The sequence below is a fragment of the Balaenoptera ricei genome, chromosome 5 (genome assembly GCF_028023285.1).
Source record: "Balaenoptera ricei isolate mBalRic1 chromosome 5, mBalRic1.hap2, whole genome shotgun sequence".
Classification (NCBI taxonomy): domain Eukaryota; kingdom Metazoa; phylum Chordata; class Mammalia; order Artiodactyla; family Balaenopteridae; genus Balaenoptera; species Balaenoptera ricei.
Window position 1 is genome coordinate 71,871,454 of NC_082643.1, and position 22,273 is coordinate 71,893,726.

General features: G+C 39.3%; 1 protein-coding gene across 3 annotated transcripts in view; it reads right to left on the bottom strand.

Annotated features, from left to right (window-relative positions):
• Positions 1-1,534: 1,534 nt before the first annotated feature.
• Positions 1,535-22,273, bottom strand: part of GABRB1 (gamma-aminobutyric acid type A receptor subunit beta1) — a 395,676-nt gene continuing 374,937 nt past the window's right edge. For 2 of the 3 annotated variants that reach the window (XM_059924117.1, XM_059924116.1), the window contains exons 6-9: positions 20,891-21,028; positions 20,632-20,784; positions 17,507-17,745; positions 1,535-1,879 (exon numbers count right to left, since the gene is read on the bottom strand). In XM_059924117.1, the coding sequence (XP_059780100.1) occupies positions 1,535-1,879; positions 17,507-17,745; positions 20,632-20,784; positions 20,891-21,028 (875 nt within the window). Of the gene's footprint in view, positions 1,880-17,500; positions 17,746-20,631; positions 20,785-20,890; positions 21,029-22,273 lie in introns of all 3 variants that reach the window. The other variant, XM_059924115.1, reaches the window with a different exon arrangement.

Below are 22,273 nucleotides of genomic sequence, written 5' to 3' on the forward strand. Positions count from 1 at the left end.
TATGCTCAGGCTGAACACATACACAAAAATAACGAGGCTTTAATGACATCAAATGAGATGAATCTCAACTCTAGTTGGTTGGATATGGTTAGAATTGTGTGCTGGGCTCTTGAGGGATGCCCCTTCTGTGATGAGCAAAGTAATCCATGAGCAGAGATGAGGCAGAAGCAGTAACGACTGTAGACAAGGGCTGTACTTTCAGAGCTGTTGTAAATGTTTGATGGCTCAGTGACGTTGTTGTTATTCTGTGGTTTTGCTGTTTTGAAGGTTTTCTTTAAAGTAGAAATCTGGCGTTGAAGGAGCATGATACCAAAAGGGGTCTATGTGCATTTCCTGAAGCATTCGTTTCATGTGTTGGAATGCAGAGCTCAGAGAGCAGAGGCATAACATGCTAGCTGAGGAACTAGCAGTGTGCAGCTGCCTTGTCACCATTAGATACTGCTCTCTGGAAGGCTAAGGAATATATACTATTTGATTAAAGATTTGGCAGTTCAGGTAACTGCCCAGGCACCCTTTTCACAGCACATAAATCTCGCCTTCCTCATGGAAAGGACAATATTTTTCTCAAGGAAAAATTTCTTACCACCCTCTTCTTCAAAGCCCACCTGCCCCTGCCCCCTTTCTCTCAATCTCTCTAAAGGAGGAACGAGGGCAATGTGATGCCATGGCTTCATGACACAGCATCAAGTGATTCCAGGCTAAGGAAGTAATAAGTTCAGGGCTGCTCATCTGAAATAGCTTAAAAATGGTCACTGCCCCCCAAACTCCTTATACTTAACAAGAAAAGAAAAATGTTCCCAGTGGCTACCAGGTTGGACTCTAATGTTAATTTTAAATCTGCCTGGAAGTCTGAGAAAGAAGCATTTTTCAGAATATCCAGTTTAAAGGTGAGGTGAAGATGGCAGATTGAGTTTGCACAACCTGGGGCAGCACTTGCCAGTCTCTCCCTCTTCCTCCGTGGAGCTGGGACCCCCTCCTACAGTGGACCTGGGGCAGCTTGAGGGTGGAGGGGAGTCTTCCTTCCTCTTCTAGGCTCCTTTTTGTTCTCCCTTCTTCCTGGAAATCTGTAACTTATCAATGGCTTTGTTTTGTCTTCTGAGATCCTGGAAATTGTGTTGTTTTTTGGCAGCATGAGATTGTTACAGTTGACCAGGAAGCCATGCGCACAGAGAGCTGGGTCCTCTTTTCATTTTCACTTAAAAAATAATCAAATCCAGGGCGGCTAGAACTGCTAAAGATCTGCCTATCTAATTTCTCTCGTTGTGTGTATTTGTTTGTAAACATGGCAATTAACAGAGCTCTGAAAGAGCCAATAACCTGGACCACAGTAGACTGGAAAAAAAATAGAGGTTTTTTTTTTTTTTTTTTTGAAGTAAACATGGTGCAGTAATAAAATTGATATGCAAGACCTAAAACCAATTGGATGACTGAATCTCTTACCTCAAAAAGCACAGCAGTACCGCTGCTGGGGACCTGTGGGATTAAAAACTAAGAGAAGAGGAAAGTAGTCGTTTAGGAACCACGGGGACCGAACTTAGTGTACATAGTAAAGCCAATAAACGACGTTAAAAAGAGAAAAGGTGATGGGGAAGAACATTCGGGACCACTTGTCTATGGAATTCACATCAGTCAAGTCGGGGATTTTGACTTTGAGCTGCGAGGCGCGCCTGCGGAGCCGCCCCTTGCTGTGGGCGCCGTGCCGGTCCAGCGCGCGCCCGTACGCCTCGCGGCTGCTCAGCGGCTTGCGGTACTGGATGCTGGCGCTGTCGTACGAGTACATGGTGGCCTTGGGGTCGCTCCCGCCCGTGAGCACTTCCGAGCCGCTCGTCTCGTTCCTGATCTCCAGGGTGCTGAGGAGAATGTTGCCGTGGGCGTCCACCTGGCGGAGAAAAGACGGGCTCAGGCACAGCTGCCCGGACGTTCGCGCGTTTTGGTTAACCTGTAACTGTTGATACTGCGTGGCGCTCGGTACACACCGTCTTGCTAGACATCTGGCTCTGTGCGCCTCCTGGACATCTATCTGTCTACCTGCCTATCTATCATCTATCTATCTACCGTCTACGTATCGAATCCATCATCTATCAATCCGTCTAATCTACTGTTTATCTATGATCTAATCCATCATCTAATTTACCATCCATCTGCCATTTAGCTAATCTAATCCATCCATCCATCTATTCATCCATCTATCATTTATCTCCACTCACAAAACAGTATGTGTGTGCACGTGTGTGTGTAGAATATATATTATTAAATATATAATTTTATATATTATATATAAAATATGTAATTTTTGTTTTTAAAAACTACCATTTATCGAAGCCATATAATACATTACATATATACATATATTTTGTAACAAAAATGCCATAGGTATTTGAAAAAATAGCATATATATGTTTATATACGTGGCATTTTTTCTTGTTACAAAGTGATATATGGAAACATTCAAAACTATAAGCAATCAGGAAACAAAAAATAAAAAGTAAAAATTCATAATTTCACCTTCAGTGTCGATTATTTTTAATATCTTGCTAAACTTCCAGTCTTTTTAAAATTCATATATACTTAAAAACACAGGCTCACCTAGTATATTTTGCTTTGCAATCTGCTTTTGTCAGTTAATAATATAGCCTGGTCATCTTTCCACATTAATAAATATTCCTCTGTGACAGCGTGTGTTCATAGATTATATGGATAAACCATAATTGAATCAATCTATTTTTAGATGTTAAGGCTTGCTTTACTTTTATACTATTAAATAAACAAGCCTGCAAAGAAAACCTTTTAGCTAAGTCTTTGTGCATATCCATAGTTATTTCCTCTGGCTAAATTGCCAGAAGTGGGATGGATGCTTGGGTTGAAAGGACATGCCTGGCTATACTTTGACTTTTGTGTCTCCACTGTTGTTCACTGTTGCTTCCTACCATTCCAGTGATACCTAGCCCACGTTTCCTGGTTTTTCTCTATGCTATGCCCAGATAAACACTTTTGAAACTGTAGGAATCGTGAGTACCTTTGGCCTACGATGTGGCTTTAACTTCAAGCTGATCTCCTTTGCAAGCTGATTTACCTGGAGGGGACATGGCTCATTCATACAAATGAATTTGAAGTACTTCCAAGGACAATACAGGCAGCTGTGTTTAAATTTAGAGTTATTAGCACAGTGCCCGACTTACAGTCCATGCTTTTAAATGCGTTCTAATGACCTTGATCTCAGTAAACACTTGTTGAAAGCCCTAGGTTTGGGTAGGCAAGCAAAGAACCTGGTGACAAACAAAGAGCTAGAGAAAAGCTTGGGAAGAGGCAAAGACAAATGAGAGAAAGAAAAGTACAAAGGGTGAGATGTGATGGTGGTACACATTGCAGATGAGGTAACTAAGATTTATTGAGTGTCCACCATCTGCCTAGCATTATGGTAGATGCTTCACATATATTACTTGTTTAATACTTACAACAACAAACCACCTCCAGTTTATGCCCCAGTAAGTGCCAGACCTGAGATTACAACCCATGTCTTGTCTGATTCAATGCCCATGTGCTTTTTTTAAAAAATTTATTTATTATTTATTTTTGGCTGTGTTGGGTCTTCGTTTCTGTGCGAGGGCTTTCTCTAGTTGCGGCAAGCGGGGGCCATTCTTCATCGCAGTGCGCGGGCCTCTCACTGTCACGGCCTCTCTTGTTGCGGAGCACAGGCTCCAGACGCGCAGGCTCAGTAGTTGTGGCTCACGGGCCTAGTTGCTCTGCGGCATGTGGGATCTTCCCAGACCAGGGCTTGAACCCGTGTCCCCTGCATTGGCAGGCAGATTCTCAACCACTGCACCACCAGGGAAGCCCTGCCCATGTGCTTTTTACTAAGAATGAACCACTTCACAGTCCTCGGCCATCATCACATCCTGCAGTGAATTTAGTGACGCAGTTGATAGCTTTAAGCTTCAAGTTGGTTGGAGAAAGAAATGGTGACTGAATCTGGCCTCTGTCTCTCCATTCTCACCTATCATCATTTCCCTCTGTGAAGCATTTTGCTGTAGTCTAACTAGGCTACCCACTGTGCCCTCACTCGGGACATCTACTGGTTTCTTTTTTCAAGGAGTTATTATTAATTTTTGTTACTGTTGTTAGTAACTACTATTTATCGAATCCTACTGCGTAATTTATCAGTTATTTTTCAGACACTATGAAATCTATAATATTATCCTAGTTCAGCAGATGGGGAAACTGAGGCTCAGACAGGTTAAGTAAATTGCCTAAGATTTAACAAATAATAAGTACCCAATTTGGAATTCAAACATAGGATACTCTTTGTCTCAAGTATCATTTTTTTCCTCTTTGCACGTTAATCAATATGTTTTCTTCAAGGCTCAATTTAAATTTTACTTCCTCTGTGGACCTGTGGACCTTCCCTGATTATAGGGACCTCAAGAATTTTCTCTCTCTCCAAACCTTTATTGACTGCTTACTATGAGCCAGCTACAGTGCTAGTTGTCAAGGATGTGTGTGTGTGTGTATATATATATATATATATATATATATATATATATATATATATATATATATATAATATAGTGTAAATCTATGGTTAAAAAAGCCATGCATATGGAAGTTTATGTTACTAAAGAGGACAGTAGGGTTGAAGTGACAAGGAGCAAAGTCCTGGATTCATTAGAGAGGGGACAAGTAAGTTAGAAGATTAGGTGATGCACGTGATTTGCTAGGTACTATGGAACGGTCAAGAAAATCCTCAAACATGGATTTTGTCCTTGAGATAATAATCTCCTTAGAGATACAAGAATATGACATAATATTGAAAGTGACAAGACTTTTAACCAAATGCTAAATGATACAGTATAGACCATGATTAGGGGTGCATGAAAGTGAGAAATCATTAGGGTTCATGGAAGGCTTCATGAGGAGCTGGGGCTTGTACTGAATCTTGAAGGATGGGTAGAGGATAGAACACAGGATTGGGAGTTGAAATCTGCGTTCTCATCCTGGTTTTGTTATTAACTCAGTTTCATCATCCATAAATGAAAGGTTTTTGCTAGGTAATCTCAAGGGCTTGTTTCTAATTTTTGGCAGATTTTGCTTATGGAGAATATTCCAGGCAGAAGAAAATACTTGTAAAACGGAATCACTTGATCTGTACTGTATGCATCATTAAGTTACATTATTATGAAATCCCTCTTAAGTAAACAAGTTGCTAGAATTTAGAATTAGCCAATGAAGCACAGAGATGCTCCTCATTAAGCAGAAGTCATGACAAACAAGGTACATTTTATTAAGATATTTTGGTTAACCTTGGTGCAGGCTCAGAGGTACTTATAAATAGCATGAGGTTTATTAGTTTGTGCAAATCCCTCTAACTATTCTGTCATCAACTAGAAATCATAGCTTTAAGTGGTTTGACATATAAAATAATGACTCCCTTTCTGCAGTTACCCATGAAAGCTGATTTCATTACTGTATAGTTAAATCAACACTACCGTGTTCTTTATTTGGAAAAATAAGGAATGTTGTACAACTGTTATTGCCCATCTCCATTCTCTCTCCTACATAGTCTAGGACCTTTCCTAAAAGCTGGTGTTACAGGGTGTGTGTGTATGTGTGCATGTGTGTGTGATTTTGTGTGTGTGATGGTGTGCACAAGCATTTCTTCAGAGGTATGAAATTTCGTCCTCCACCCTCCAAGACTTTGCTGCCTGGTGAGGTGGGGGTATAGTAACCACATCACTGCTGACACCAGCAAGTTTCTGGTTGGCTTCTCCTTAACCCCTGCCCTTAGGAGAAGAGTAGCTTTCCCTTTGCCTCAGCCATATAAGGACACCCAGGGGATCCTGATATCCACAGTCAGCACAGCTTTCCCAAAATAATATCCACGGGGAAAGTGGCCAGTGTGTCTTCGCGTCTTCAGAAGCAACAAGGAGCCATGCTGGGCATTGCTTCAGCACCTGCAGTGGTGACGCTGCCTCATTGAACAAGGAAATATTGACATCTGAGTTGGACATGATCCAGACATCGAAGACTTTGAAATCTTGAAACAGAAGGAAGTGAGGCAAATGAAAATGTTGACACACTGGATTTCTAGGGCAGACACAGCCTAACAGATTTCCTAAAGTGTTGCTGATTTTGGAATAACTGTTCAGTAAGATAATCATTCCCCACCCCTCATGCTGCTGTAGAAGAAGAGACCTGCAACTCCAGTCCCCGGGAGACAAGCTCCGGGAGGAACACTTCAGGCTCTTTCACTGCTCGCCACTGACCACAGTGTCTTATGGGCACATTTTTTTTAAAATTTATTTATTTATTTATTTATGGCTGTGTTGGGTCTTCGTTTCTGTGCGAGCGCTTTCTCTAATTGCGGCGAGCGGGGGCCACTCTTCATCGCGGTGCGCGGGCCTCTCACTATCGCGGCCTCTCTTGTTGTGGAGCACAGGCTCTAGAGCGCAGGCTCAGTAGTTGTGGCGCACGGGCTTATTTGCTCCGCGGCGTGTGGGATCTTCCCAGACCAGGGCTCGAACCCGTGTCCCCTGCATTGGCAGGTGGATTCTCAACCACTGCGCCACCAGGGAAGCCCATTATGGGCACATTTGGAAGGAGACGGGCATACGTGGCTCTGAGCCTCCTGGACTCTTCTCTCCCTCTGATCTGCCACCAGAGAAGGTGCAATCCATTTAGGGCCGTGCGTGTTAAACCCACTGCCTTAGTGGGTAAAGCCTGCGGTTGTTCAGGGTTCTGGTGATTGGGGAGGGAAGTCTGTCTAATATTGGGGGGTAATGACTTAATTATATGACCACGTAATCCTCAAACCAACACCACGGATTCTCTTTGTTTTAAGTTTAGAGCATTACTCAACCTAAATTTAGAGAAAAATGAATATAATTATTACTAAGGCTTCAGGAGGGCCAGTAAATAATGCTTTCTCTTCCCCTTCAGATAGATGATCAACATGCAAGATGTCTAATAAAGGGAAGCAGAGAATGTGGCTTTAGATCTGCAGCCCCAAGGGCTTGCTAATCTTTCATCCTCTCCCCACTTCCTATTAGACAGGTATATTCATGGGTTACAAGAGGTAATTTTAGGTGTAGAATGGATAAATGTTAAAACGTTAACAGTTCATTCATTCCCTCACTCATTTATTTAGTAAGTGTTTATTGAGTGCCTACTCTGTGTCAAGCACTGTTCCCGACACTGATGAAGGAATCAGCCCCTCCACAAGCAATAGGACGTCATGTCCCACGTTTTAGAATTTCAGGGATCTCAGTTAATAAAGCTCCTTAATCTTGTACACTCTCCTGTACAAACCCTGTGACTGCTCCCATCTCCTACTGGTTCTAAATGTTTTACTGGACAAATACTGTGACCTCTTTCAAACTCAGGTTGTTAGTTCTCTTTCTAACAGACTTTTTGAAATGCTTTCACTTGTGACCATGGGATCTACCTTCTCACTGCCTGCTGAGTCTTTCTCTCATCTTCCTCCTGAAGGTCCCTCCTGAAGATCCTCCTGACCACAGGCAAATCTTGGACGGGCTCACATATGAGGGTGCACCTGGGATTTCACTGCATAAAGACCTGAGATAGGGAGAGACAGCTTCTGGCTGGTGAACCCTCTCTTTCTTTCCTGCAGTACAGAGGTTCTCAATTACAATATCTTGCTTTTAACATCTGAGAACGCAACAGTCTTGGGAAGATAACAGTGAACAAAAGAGATACGGTTCTTGAGTTGGCGCTTATACATTCTTATGGAGGAAACAGGCAGTACCCTCTTTCCCCATAAAATTTGTTTTTAAAAATTGAGTAGCATTATGAAGAAAACGAAACAGTGGTATATATTGCTTTTCATGTATTTAGGAAAAATCTAACCAGGACACTAACTTGGTTATTTTGTATGTTTTTCTTAATATTACACTCATCCTATGTCATTATAATGAGTGAAAAATTTAAAGTAATTCACATTTCCTTTTTTTTTTTTTTAAATCCTGGACCTTACTACGGGACTAGCCTATACATGGATGTTTAAAGGCATCTCAGTCTTCAAATGGCCAGAGCAGAACTTTTGATCCTCTCTCTTGTTATCCAACTGGTTCCTCCCCCAAGGGTCCCACTAGAGTGTCGCGCCAGGAGGGCAGGGACTTTGTCTTATCCACTACTTCCCAAGACCTGAGAAAAGTGCTTGGCACTTATAGGAGCAGTCAGTAAATATCTATTGAATGAATGAATGATAGTACGGGGGGTAAAAAGGCATGATGGTTAATCTTATGTGTCAACTTGGCTAGTCTGTGGTGCCCAGTTATTTGGTCAAGCACTAGTCTAGATGTTGCTGTGAGGGTATTTTGTAGATGTGATTGACATTTTCAATCAGCTACTGTAAGTAAAGGAGATTCAGCCTGATGATCTGCATGGCCTCATCCTAACCCTTAAAAGCCTTAAGAGCAAAAACTGAAGTTTCTCAGAAAAGAAATTCTGTCTCAAGCCTGAAACAGAAATCCCGCCTGAGTTTTCAGCACACTACAGATTTTGGACTTGCTTTCTCTACAACTGCACGAGACAGTTCCTTAAAATAAATATCTTCTTGCGTGTATGTTGGTTCTGTTTCTGTTGGTTCCAGTGGAGAACCCTGACTGATACAAAGGGGATGGCAAAAATCAGGAGGGTGACTAAAGCCCAGGAAACACTGACATGCTGGCTGTATTTCTTCCCTCTATAGAAACCCCAGGTGAATGTACACATTTATTTTCTAGTTTGGGTTTCACTTTTCTCCCATCCGTCCCATCTCATTCACCCTCCACTTCTCTCTGCCTCCAAAATATCCAAAGAATGCCTTAGGCTGTGAAAAATGTTGCCACTCACTGAACTGAACTCTTCTGGATATTTTCAATAGGGAAATATACCAGAACTCATTTCAGTGTAATTGGAATAAAATATAATCTTGTTTTCAGTGGCAGTTTAAAAACCCTGTTAAGAAATACCTCTGGCCTCAATCTACTTTGCAAACAGAAAGTGATTTCCTTACTGTTAACCAATTCAGTTAGATCCCCATTTACTGAGTGCTTCTGAAGTACAGAGCAGGAAGCCAAGTGAAGTGGTGCTGGCCACGGAACGGGCTGTCCTCCAGAAGCCTACAGTCGAATGAATGAAGCTGTCCAGTGTGCTCAGCTGCCTTCACCTGCAGAGCACAGAGAGCCGCACAGCCACAACCTCCGTCTGCCCATCCCGCTCCTGTAACCAACCGCATTTGTGATGTCACTGTCAGTCATTAGCTCTCAATGACTCATGCACATATGGCCACCTTATCTTTGATAAAGGAGGCAAGAATATACAATGGAGAAAAGACAGCCTCTTCAATAAGTGGTGCTGGGAAAACTGGACAACTACACATAAAAGAATGAAATTAGAACAGTCCTTAACACCATACACAAAAATAAACTCAAAATGGGTTAAAGACCTAAATGTAAGGCCAGACACTATAGAACTCTTAGAGGAAAACATAGGCAGAACACTCTATGACATAAATCACAGCAAGATCTTTTTTGACCCACCTCCTAGAGAAATGGAAATAAAAACAAAAATAAACAAATGGGGCCTAGTGAAACTTCAAAGCTTTTGCACAGCAAAGGAAACCATAAACAAGATGAAAAGGCAACCCTCAGAATGGGAGAAAATATTTGCAAACGAAGCAACTGACAAAGGATTAATCTCCAAAATTTACAAGCAGCTCATGCAGCTCAATATCAAAAAAAAAAAAACAACCCAATTGAAAAATGGGCAGAAGACCTAAATAGACATTTCTCCAAAGAAGATATACAGATTGCCAACAAACACATGAAAGGAAGCTCAACATCCCTAACCATTAGAGAAATGCAAATCAAAACTACAATGAGGTATCACCTCACACCAGTCAGAATGGCCATCATCAAAAAGCCTACAAACAATAAATGCTGGAGAGGGTGTGGAGAAAAGGGAACCCTCTTGCACTGTTGGTGGGAATGTAAATTGATACAGCCACTATGGAGAACAGTATGGAGGGTCCTTAAAAAACTAAAAGTAGAACTACCATACGACCCAGCAATCCCACTACTGGGCATATACCCAGAGAAAACCATAATTCAAAGAGAGTCATGTACCACAATGTTCATTGCAGCTCTATTTACCATAGCCAGGACATGGAAGCAACCTAAGTGTCCACCGACAGATGAATGGATAAAGAAGGTATGGCACATATATACAATGGAATATTAGCCATAAAAAGAAACGAAACTGAGTTATTTGTAGTGAGGTGGATGGACCTAGAGTCTGTCATACAGAGTGAAGTAAGTCAGAAAGAGAAAAACAAATACCGTATGCTAACACATGTATATGGAATCTAAAAAAAAATTTGTTCTGAAGAACCTAGGGGCAGGACAGGAATAAAGATGCAGACGTAGAGAATGGACTCGAGGACACGGGGAGGGGGAAGGGTAAGCTGGGATGAAGTGAGAGAGTGGCATTGACATATATAGACTACCAAATGTAAAATAGATAGCTAGTGGGAAGCAGCTGCATAGCACAGGGAGATCAGCTTGGTGCTTTGTGACCACCTAGAGGGGTGGGATAGGGAGGGTGAGAGGGACACGCAAGAGGGAGGAAGTATGGGGATATATGTATATGTATAGCTGATTCACTTTGTTATAAAGCAGAAACTAACACACCATTGTAAAACAATTATATTCCAATAAAGATGTTAAAAAAAAAATAGATGACAAGATATGCTCTCTGATGACATTGTTTGAACATATGGGCCAAAAAACTCCCCCACCCCTCTTTTTTTTTAAGCTAGTTAGATTTTATTAAGTCAGTAAGTTAGATTTCTCTCTCATTCACAAAAGAATCCTATCTGTTTGAGTATAGAAGAAATTGGAGACTAGATGCCAGAAAGAAGATGAGAGAGAGAGAGAGAGATTTTGAGATTCCTGGAAAGGAAAATTAGACTCTTAGGTTGCTGAAGGCCCTGAAGATTAGCTAAATTAAGCCATGACTAGAGAACAAAACATGGACCAAGCCAGATTTGGGCAGGGGTTTGAGGTCTAAAGAAGTTCATGAACTGTTAACACAGGCCGTCATTAGAAATCAGAGGCCCTGCCTGGATTTCTCCAGAATCCAAGATACTAAGTCAGAATGGTTAAAGTTTCATTAAAGGCTGATGGCAAGACAGTGATGTGGGGTGGAGCCCAGGCTCAAAGTCTAATATGCGTATCAAGCTGGTCCAAGCTAGACTTGAGAGAGCTGTTTACATTTATGAAGACTGTTTTCACATGCATTGTGTATCCTGGAATTAATCACAGTACAGAGTTTATTTACATTTAGAAAGTTATCTGAAGGTATAGATGATTCACCATAGAGAATAGGAATGGGAGGAAAAGAAGCCAGATTACAGTATCAACATCTGGTTCTGAAGGGAAAAATTCTTTCTTGACTTTTGGGGTTCCAACTGCCCATTGGGTATGACTCTTCAGCAGATTTCACCGGTGTCCCCCATGACTTAGAATGATTTTGAGTCAGTCTCTGGTCACAGACCACCCATGCAACCATTCCATCTTAGGTGGATCTATTTGCAAATGGGCAGGCATTGTGGCCAGCAGATACAACTATATTTGCTCCAGGTTAGTACAGAAATGGCCCTGAAGTAGCTTACTTACAGCTTAGTTGTACTGAGTAATCTATCTTTCAAAACTCTAAATTCCATCTCTAGCTTCAAATGATACCTGAGGGTTTTATGAATCTATTGTCTTTATCACGTTGGAGGTTGAAACTCTCCTAATGTCTCTCCTAATGTCTGGATTGAGCACCTGTACTCATATAAAAAGATGCTTCAGTGCAGTGGTGGAAATATAAATCAAGACAAAGCAAGCACTTCTGCAGCTTCAGTATAGATACCCTTGACAATACTGCCCAGCCAAGGCTACCAGAGTAATGTGTACTAGGATACTTGGTACTAGGGTACTAGGGTACCAAGGCTGATATTAGGGATCCCTCAAATAAAAATTGTCTGGGACCAACCAGAACATATATGTCATTTGAATTCAACTGTTTATAAGCATCTAAAAGGAAAGGAGAGGATCATCTAACCATTATAGTAAAGAAAAAATATAATATTTTCTATTTCTTAAATTTAACCAGGGGGTAACATTTTTAAATACCACTTAGGTTACATCACTAACTTCACTGCTGGAGATGATGCACTGAATAGATGAAGTGATACACTTGCTTTGTTATTGACTCATTGTCTGCCTGAGCCCCTGGTTTTAGAATAGGATAAGGAAGTCAGGAACTGGAAAACCTAAGCAGCTACAGGCATGATTATAATTTCCTTGAGATAGTACTGGTCTATTATTATTCCATCTAAATATGAAGAAGTTTATAAAATCTTATCCATAACATTTTTTGGGAGACTGTATTTATCTGATGCTATATCACTGTGATTCAGAAAGAATAGCAGAGGTTGATAGAAAGTATGCTTGAAAAAATATCAAAAATCAAAGTGATAGAAACAGTAAGTAAGTTTGGAGAAGAAGCTAAAATGGACTATAGATAGTCCCCCTTTCTTACTTATTATGAATACATAAGAATTTTATAAAACATTGTGACATAACACTCAATACATTGTGTGGTATCTAAGAACTCATCTTGAATGCAAAAGGCCTCTCTAGCAGTCATTCATTCAAAAAATTCCTATTTGGTATTTTCTCAGTTCTAACCACCAAGGAAAGAACAATAAACATAATAGACAAGGATCCTGGTGCCTATCTTTGGGAAGCTTGGAGATTAGCAGAGAGATAGAGGTTACAAAAATAATTACACAAATAAAATAATTACACATATACTCGATATTGTGGTAAGTCCTAAGGTGGAAAAGCACAGGATGTCATGAGAACAAATCACAAGGGTACAAAATATAAACCAGCAGCAGACATGTCAGTTAAGGCATTCCTGAGGTAGTAGCAATTATGGTAAGAACTGGGACAATGGAAAAATTGAGAGAAGGCCAATATTACCTTCAATCATACTAATTTTTTCTTCTGTGGTATAAAATCTGATTCTAATCCATCTAATAAAATTTTCAATTCTATGATTTCCACTGGCTCTTGTTTATAGTCTCAAATCCTAGTCTGATACTTCCCATCTCTTCATATATTATGTTAATCTTTTCCTATGGACTTTATTTTAAGCTTTTAATTTTGAAATTATTGTAGATTCCTAGAAAGTTGCAAAGATAGCACAGAGAGAGCCCAGGTACCCTTCACCCAGTTTCTCCCATTGATTATATCTTACTTAACTATTGTACAATATCAAAACCAGGAAACTGATATTGGTATAGTGTGTATAGTTCTATGTAATTTTACTACATGTTAGAGGCCCATAACCACCACTGCAATCAAGACACAAAATTATTCTACCACTGCAAAGATTTCCCTCAAGCTACCCCTTTATGATCAGTCACACCCATCTCCCTCTCCCCACCACTGTCACTAAGTCCTGGCAACCACTAATCTGTTCTTCATCTCTATAATTTTGTTATTCCAGGAGTATTATATAAATGTAATCATACAGTATATAATCTTTAAGATTGGCTTTTTTCACTTGGCTTAATGCCCTTGAAATCCATCCAAGTTGTTGCCTGTATCAATGGTTCATTACTTTTTATTGGGCTAGTACCCCACAGTGTGAATGTACAATAGTTTGTTTAACCATTCACTATTTTAGGATATTTTGGCTAATTCCTATGACCTTCTAAAGATATTAATTATAGTTATTATTATTACTTATAGCCCTTATCTTTTAACCCAACATCTAAGATTTTTGCAGGTCTGTTTTTTTGGCTAAATTTCTTTCTCTTGACTATGGGCATTTTTTCCTATTTCTTCTCATGTACAGGAATTTTTTATTATTATGCTAGACATGTTGATGATGCACTGTAAAGACTGGATTTTGTTATCTTCCCTGATGATTTCTGGGTTTTGTTCTCAAAGGCAGTTAAATTACTACTGGATCCCCTAGAATGTGTAGACTTGGTTTTATGAGTTGTTAGAGTGAGTCTATTTTAGTTTTTCCCTTAACTCAAGGGGAATCTCTTATTCTTGTGACTTAGTCTTTACTCCTAAGGGTTTTAGTGGAAAGCCTAATGTATTTACCAACCAGTCCTAAATGCTGGATTCAAACTCCGAACCTTGACTTCCATATGGCGGGTAACAGCTGAAATCTCTGTTCATTCCTTTTTTTTTTTTTTTCCAGCTTTTCAGCTGTTGTTGTTGTTGTTTCTCCTTCTGGATTTCTTGGCATTTTACCTGTACATGTGTAGTTCAGGGATCAACCAACAATTCATGGGATTTTGAATTTCTCCTGTGGCTTCACTTCTTCCTAAAATTTCCAGGAACTCTGGAAGTATCAAACTCCATGCTCTGATTTATCAGATCAATAAAACTTCAGTTTTTTGGCAGATGTTTCACTGTCCCACATGCCCCTAGACTGGCGCCTGGCCTCAGGGGAAAAGCTGTATAAACACTGATTTCACACAGTGGAGTTCCCTTCATTGGAGAGTTGATTCTCTCCTAGTTTTTGCTTGTTTTCAGTTTCTCTTCCATGTCTTCAAGCAGATTTTTAAAACTTTTGCTCAGGGTTTATAATTTTTAATCTCCAGGAGGGTTAGTTTGATACAAACTACTCTGCCATGTCTTCACGTGCTCTGTTTTTGAATTTTGGCATAAAGTTGTCTATTTATGTTTCTGTGAAAAGCATCTCTGGCATTCCTAGTCTAGCTTTCCATGGATAAAAATACATCTTTATTTTCTTTATGTGTTTCATCTTCTGACAGTTGAGGGATTTTTCTATGCTTTCTCTTGGAATTCCAATAAAATAAAGTCAATTCACCTGGAATAAAAGTTTCCTGATTTGAGATCCAATGAAACATTACTTTGTTTAAGCCCAGTGTTGTTCAAACAATCTGCTTATAAAATAAAGATCAGCTAGATGGGAACATCCTACTTATCTATTAGCTAGTCACTAAGGCCTCTTCAGAGCAGTATATATTATGCATCTAGATATCATATGGAATAGGAGGCTTTCCTCCAGGCTTTATTTGTCCCTTAGCACCTTAGAACAGTCCTCTGATATCCTAGGGTGAAATCAAGGCAAATGCCCAGAGTTTGGTTAAAGTTTGTTTTATAATCTCTTTACTTTATCTGAATAATTCGATTTCAGTTTGCCCGACCTTTCCATTTAGTTACTGACTCTGGACAACGTTGTTTTTCTAGCCAATGGAAAAGCCCTGTTTTCTTCATTTTACCTCTCCAAATTCTACCTATCTTTGAGGGTCTATCCAGTACATATTTTCTGAATTTTCCTACCAGTGAACCTACACCACTTTATCTATCTATGTAGGTCTTTCGTCATGATATATCAGTGCACATTCCAAGCTCTACAGGGGACCAGCTAGTAGGTTTAGAAGCACTTGAGATGGGAATGGGAGTAGAAAAGAGGTGCTCTTGAAAACTACTGCTAAAGTACTTTTTTAAAATACTTTTTTTGCTAAAGTATCTTTATTTATTTATTTTTGGCTGCGTTGGGTCTTCGTTGCTGCGCGCGGGTTTTCTCTAGTTGCGGTGAGCTGGGGCTACTCTTCGATGCAGTGCGCGGGCTTATCACTGCCGTGGCTTCTCTTGTTGTGGAGCATAGGCTCTAGGCGTGCAGGCTTCAGTAGTTGTGGCACATGGGCTCAGTTGCTCCGCGGCCTGTGGGATCTTCCCGGACCAGGGCTCGAACCCGTGTCCCTTGCGTTGGCAGGTGGATTCTTAACTACCGTGCCATCAGGGAAGCCCTTCCTTTAAAAAATTTATTTTTATTGCTAAAGTACTTTTAAAGCTGGTATGGCTACAATCAGATAATAGGAAGCTTCAACCTTTCTTCAAGATAAATGCTGTCCTGTCTTATTTTATAATCCATTCATAACTTTCTTTCCAGCCAGATCAGAAGATTCTCAAGGGCAAGTATCATGCCTACTCCTTTTCCCATAGCATTGACCATAGTGTTTTATACAAGAGCATAAATTTATTTGAGTGTGTTGCTTTGAATTTTGCCCATTTGGCTGAATCTGTATGTTTTCCTCGTTTGTAATTTTCTAATTACCTGACAGTGTTTGTCAAATTTTGATATCCTACTAAAGAGCATGAACAAACACCTTGAAGATTCATTATTTGACTTCTGCCTGATTCTCCAGCCACAACTCAAATTATTCTCTTTCTCCCTCACTTCCTATGTTCTTGCTGCGTTGGTCTTCTCTCAGTCCTTTAACACGTCACACAATTCTTTGCCTAGAATGGACATGGCACGGTTGCGGCTTTCATCACTTAGGTGTCACATCAAATGGTAATTCCTCAAAGAGGTCTTCCTGATTACCTGGTCAAAGTTCCCTGTTCCCTTGAACCTGACCCCAAACATTCTCTTGCCCATTACTCTGTTTTACTTTCTTTGTAGCACTTCCTATTACCTGAAATTATGCTCTCTACACTTGCTTGTTTGTTTACTGCCTGTCTTCCCACGTTAGCATCTAAACTCCATGAGAGCAAGGAACTTCGTCTCATTCAGAGCAGTACCCCCAATGCTCAGAACCGTGAGTGAATATTTGAGTCATCACCCTGTGTGCCATCTTGAAAACAATTTGTCGTGGATCCAGTATTTCAAGGCACATAATTGTCAAATGATATCAGTGAAAAATGCCACAGAAGTAGAGACTATAGGGATTTTTGAAAAGAATAAACAAAGCATTATTTTAATGCAGAGTGAGAACACAGGTCATAAGATCTACCAGTGAAAAGCAAAGGAAAAATACTGACAATGTCTTGTATATAATAATAGCTAATACTTATTGAGTTCTTACTATGTACTAGGTATTGTTCCAAATAATAGACTTTAAAAGTAACAAAACTCATTTAGTCCTTATGATAACTGAGAGATAGGTATACTATAGTAATCTCTATTTTATGGTTGATGACACTGAGACCAGAGGTTAGATAAGGAGTTACATAGGTTGATTTGTCTGAAGTTCTAAAGCCAGTAAGTGGCAGACCTGGGAATTAAATCCAAGCAGTCTGATTCCATTCTGTGGTTGTAACCACCATGCTATAGTGCCTCATTGCCATTTAGGAGTAAGAGTTTGTTCACTTTAGTTCTCTCATTTATTTATTAAGTAGATCTGGAATTATTCTTTTCTGTATAGTTTTACAACTATATAGTTTAAAATAAAGAATAATGGACTTTGGGTTGAGTTGCAGGCCCAAGTATGTTATTAATCTATGTAAACTTCAACCTAACATCTTCAATTGTCAATTTTCAAATATGTGAAATGAAGGGTGGTTGGAGCCTTCTTAAAGATAAACGAATATTTCATAATTTTTTTCTGTTATGAGAGCTCTGGGCACCATGCTGCTGCTGAATTTCAGAAGAAGATTGTTAAGAATATTTAATATATTACCTGGACTTTATTCATCTCCAGTTTGTTCTTCTCATTAGCGCTCTGGTCTTGTTTGCCAGCTCCTTTTTTCTGAGGGCCTTTTCCAAAGAAGATGTAATTTACAAAGGCATATTCCAGCAAAGCCAGGAACACAAACACAAAGCAACCCATCAGGTAAATATCAATTGCTTTGACATAAGGGATCTTTGGCAGGGTCTCCCTGAGGTGAGTGCTGATGGTTGTCATTGTCAGCACCGTGGTGATTCCTATGAAACAGAAAGACACAGCTTAGCTGAGCGCACTTGTTAAGTTCCCTTTTTAAGATTGAGAGGACAGATGCCGATCTCTTGTTGGTGCTCCAGAATGATGGCAGCAATGCAATAAACCACAGGGCAAAAAGGGCAGACAATTTGAAAGACAAAGCTGCAGGCTCCCTACGTAGTCCATAAGTAAATCATAAAATGGGATGCTCTGTGAGTGTTGGGTTGAAAACTGTTTTTTTAAAAAAAAATAATGCACAAAGGAAAAAGAAAAGTAGAGGGAAATATTCAAATCTCATTGATATGCCCACTGCTTACTGTCAAATGTCCCTCATTCTGCTACACGCCACCTCCTTCTTTCCTTCCTTCTCTCAGCGTCTCTGTCATGTCCCTCCTAAATCTGTCCTTGTAATACTAATCACCACAGCACTCACTACCGAACTGAAAGTTGGTGACCAGTTTGAGGAGACCTATTTCATCGCATGCAACTGTAATACACCCAGGTCACAGGGTCAGTACGGTCTTTTAAAATTATAATGCATCATTCATAGTGATTCAACATGAAAAGAAGAAACAAATAAGAAATTTCATGATTTGCATCAAGTATTTGATATACATATTTTAAAATATAACATAATCTTATTGCTTTTTTTTTTTTTTTTTTAAATATTACCTCTAGTTCCTTGATTCCAGAGACTAGAATGAATTAGTTCCCCGGAGTCAGGAAAAGACTTCCTAAAAATTCAACTTGTTAAAGAAATTTAAGAGTGTAGTCTTTTTAAAAGGAAGATTCTGCTTTGTCTACTTTGTTAAATATGGCATTCTTAACAATATAATGTTTGTGTGTCTGTATAATATTTTGTGTTTATTATGGTGATGAAATGATAATTGGGAAAAATAGGAAGTGATACTTATATCTAATACTAAACTCTGCTGTAATACTAATATTACACATTTGTATAGTGTTTTTACAGTTTTAAACACTTAAACAGCTATGAATTATATGGCTGTCATAACAGCCTGCTGAGTGTGATAAGGCAGGTATATAATTCCCATTTTATATCTGAGTAAACAGAAACTCTGAGATTAGTTATTTTGCTGTAGATCACCCAGCTAGGGGCAAAAAGCAAGGAGGTATGAAGCAAAGGCATTTAAAATAAAAGCAGAGAGATGAAAAAGTAAAACGTGAAACTTGACGGAGGTCCTTAAAAATTAAGATAGGAAATGTGAAATGGATATTGAAGACAAAGGAGAACTGGCAAAGGGAATGGAAGTTAGAAAATGAAAAGGGAAGAAAATAGTTTAGCACTCATTTGCCAGCCAGATTATTCTATTCAGATTCCCTGATTTGACTACTAAACTTCAGGAGAACAGATAAAGTAGGAAGTCAGAACTACCATACAAAAGGTTAAAATAGTTCAGATCAGTGATAAATTTAAATGTCTGGACTGATATTAAATGCCATCATGAGTCATCCTATTTATTTCTTTGAATAAAGTTTTAAATTTCCCCTAATATAATTCTACCTAATGTTCTGTACAGAAGCAATAATTCATTAAGATCTACTAATTCCACTTCTGCTTCTACTCCTTGGCTTAAATTTTTTAAGCAAGAAGGGCTAGTAAATAAACGTCTTTTCACTTAGATAAGTTTTTAAATACCTTAGGTTTTACATTTCAAAGAACAGGTTTATTCAGCATCTCTATATGCTGACACCTCTAATCAAAATATTATTAGCTTTGAGGATAGATGTGTAAAGAGAGCCACAATTCATGACCTTGATAGTTCATATTCTCTGCTGTAGACACTGTCTGATGTTTTTTCTTTAACCATAGCGTATACACATATTCATGTTCATATTCAAATAATATGTGCAGATACATGTGTATGATATGATAAACTATTTGTCTTCTTTCCTTAGTCTTGTAATGTTCAAAGGTTGATAAGGGGCTGCCAGCACTTGACTCTGTGAGCCTTATATACTCAACCAATAGAGATGGGCTATAGAGTTGACAATTAGTCTAGGGGTGAAAGGGTATATGCTGATCATCTAATCCAGTTCCGTAGTCTCAGAAGAGAAGAGCTGTATATGTTAGCTTAGTAATAAATGATGTTCTTTTGCATGTGTGTGTGTGTGTCTGTAAATAAGCCCCAGAAAGTGATAACTGAAATGGCTCTAGGGTTAAATACGAGGCAGACCCACACATACCCAGATACATCAGACAGACCTTACATATTCTAACTTTCCAAGGAATCCTTTAAAATCTCAAATATAACCTTTTAGCTTACAGCAATTACTCAACCATGGCAAGACTAGTTCTGAATTCTGTTTCCCCGGGAAGGAAACCATTTTTTATTCTGTCCTGATCACAGATCATTAATATAGCTGATGAATTGTCTGTGCCTTATTCAAGTAGAAGGAGCTCTATTTAAGGGAGACAGAGCGATACAATTTAACTATAGTTAATATTTGAAAGATAATATTGACATGGCTTGTTAATGGTCACAAGGTTTAGCTTTCTCCAAATCCATTTGAGAATAATGCAATAATGTTCTCCACTGTAAAGAGAAGGAACCAAAGAAGAAATCACAAAGTTAGTAAAATATTAGTGTAATGAGAATTTTAAAATATTCTCTAAGAAGCACTTACATAGCGTTGAGTGTACTCCAAGATTTGTTTTTTATTTTGGTAAAATGATAAAAAGATATTACGTTGTAAAACATTCACCCTGTAAGTGCTTACACATAGATGTTTTATTATCCAGCAGTCTTATGGTAATCTCATTCTCTGGCTCTCTGTGAGAGACACCCTTGCCTGTAATTCTTATCATTCATTGGTTGTGGTTTGACGTTAAATCCCACCAGCTCTCTGTAGTGCTGGGAATGCATTACCTAGTGCGACTCTGGCTGCAGAGGCATCATAGTTGATCCAAAATGACACCCAGGACAGAATTGTAATCAGTGTGGAAGGCATGTAGGTTTGCAAAATGAAGTAACCAATGTTTCTCTTTAGACGAAAACTTAGTGACAGTCGTGGATATGCCCCTGAGTGAAAAAAAAAAAATAAAAGAAAATAAAATCAGATGGTCATTTGGTGGGAGCCATCTCCTTTCTCATCATCGCTAGTTCATTTTGGGGGAGACATCCTCACCTGTTGTGAACTCCACCTTCTTGGACACCATCTTATAGTCAACAATTGAAAACTGAGGAAGCTCAATTTTATTCACTCCTGTTACTGCTCCTTCTCCTCCATTCCAGTAAAACTCGATGTCATCAGTGGTGTAGCCATCTGAAACCAAGAAACAGCAGAGTTAAACAGGATTCAGTTGGCCTAGAAATTCATTTTGAAGACAGTTGGGGATTTGGAGAGAAATTTCCCAGCAATTGATGATAAGATGATTTTGCTTTAAATTGGTATAACACAAGAGGTTTCATGTTGAGTGCTGTTTCTGACAGGCTGGTTGTGGCTGCCTTGAGAAGATGGATATACTTGGCTGTACTGAACATAACCTCTGTGATCATTCAGTGATATCTGATATCACTGCTGCATATTTATTCTCATTGTGTCCACTAATGAGCACTCTTCGGTTAGATTGAGGGATGCCCGAATTCTAGGTGTCTGGGCATAGATTTTGACTATGTGTTATTTAACAACAACAAGTATAATAATTGAGCACATATTTGTTAAAAGGGGAACAGAAAGGATAAAGGGATGGGGTATAATAAAAGATCAAATTAGTACGGACCCATTAAATGATCAAGACATTCAAAAAAGAGTATACATTTTTTCAAAGAAAATTAGGTAAGCTTCTCTTTATAGCCTTTGACTATAGCTAATATATAGGTGAACATTTTAGGAAATATGTGAATTTTTGATCATATTTTTATATCTTAATACTTATGGTAGTGAGGTTTAAGTAATTTAAGGCGAATGTGTAGAGGATTGTAGATTGTGGTAGAAGGATCTATCTTAAAATCTATTTCCCCTTCCATTTCTGCTCCCAATTGCCATGGGTCTGCTTGGGTTATGGTCATATATTAGAGTAGCTTGCATAAAAAATGTATTAATATATTAAAAAATCTAAAAATCATTTAAAACATATAAAAGGCTTTATATTTGTATCTTTCTATCTGCTAGAGACAAAAAAAGATCTTTCTAAGGTTATTTCCTATTTTTATTGACCTCAAATAAAAAAGCATCAAATCCTTTTCCATTAGAATTACTAGAGCTTATGTTTCAAAAGTAACCATATAGGGCGTCCCTGGTGGCGCAGTGGTTGAGAATCCGCCTGCCAATGCAGGGGACACGGGTTCGAGCCCTGGTCTGGGAAGATCCCGCATGCCGCGGAGCAGCTGGGCCCGTGAGCCATAATTAATGAGCCTGCGCGTCTGGAGCCTGTGCTCCTCAACAAGAGAGGCCGCGATAGTGAGAGGCCCGCGCACCGCGATGAAGAGTGGCCCCCGCTTGCCGCAACTAGAGAAAGCCCTCGCACAGAAACGAAGACCCAACACAGCCATAAAAAAAAAAAAAAAG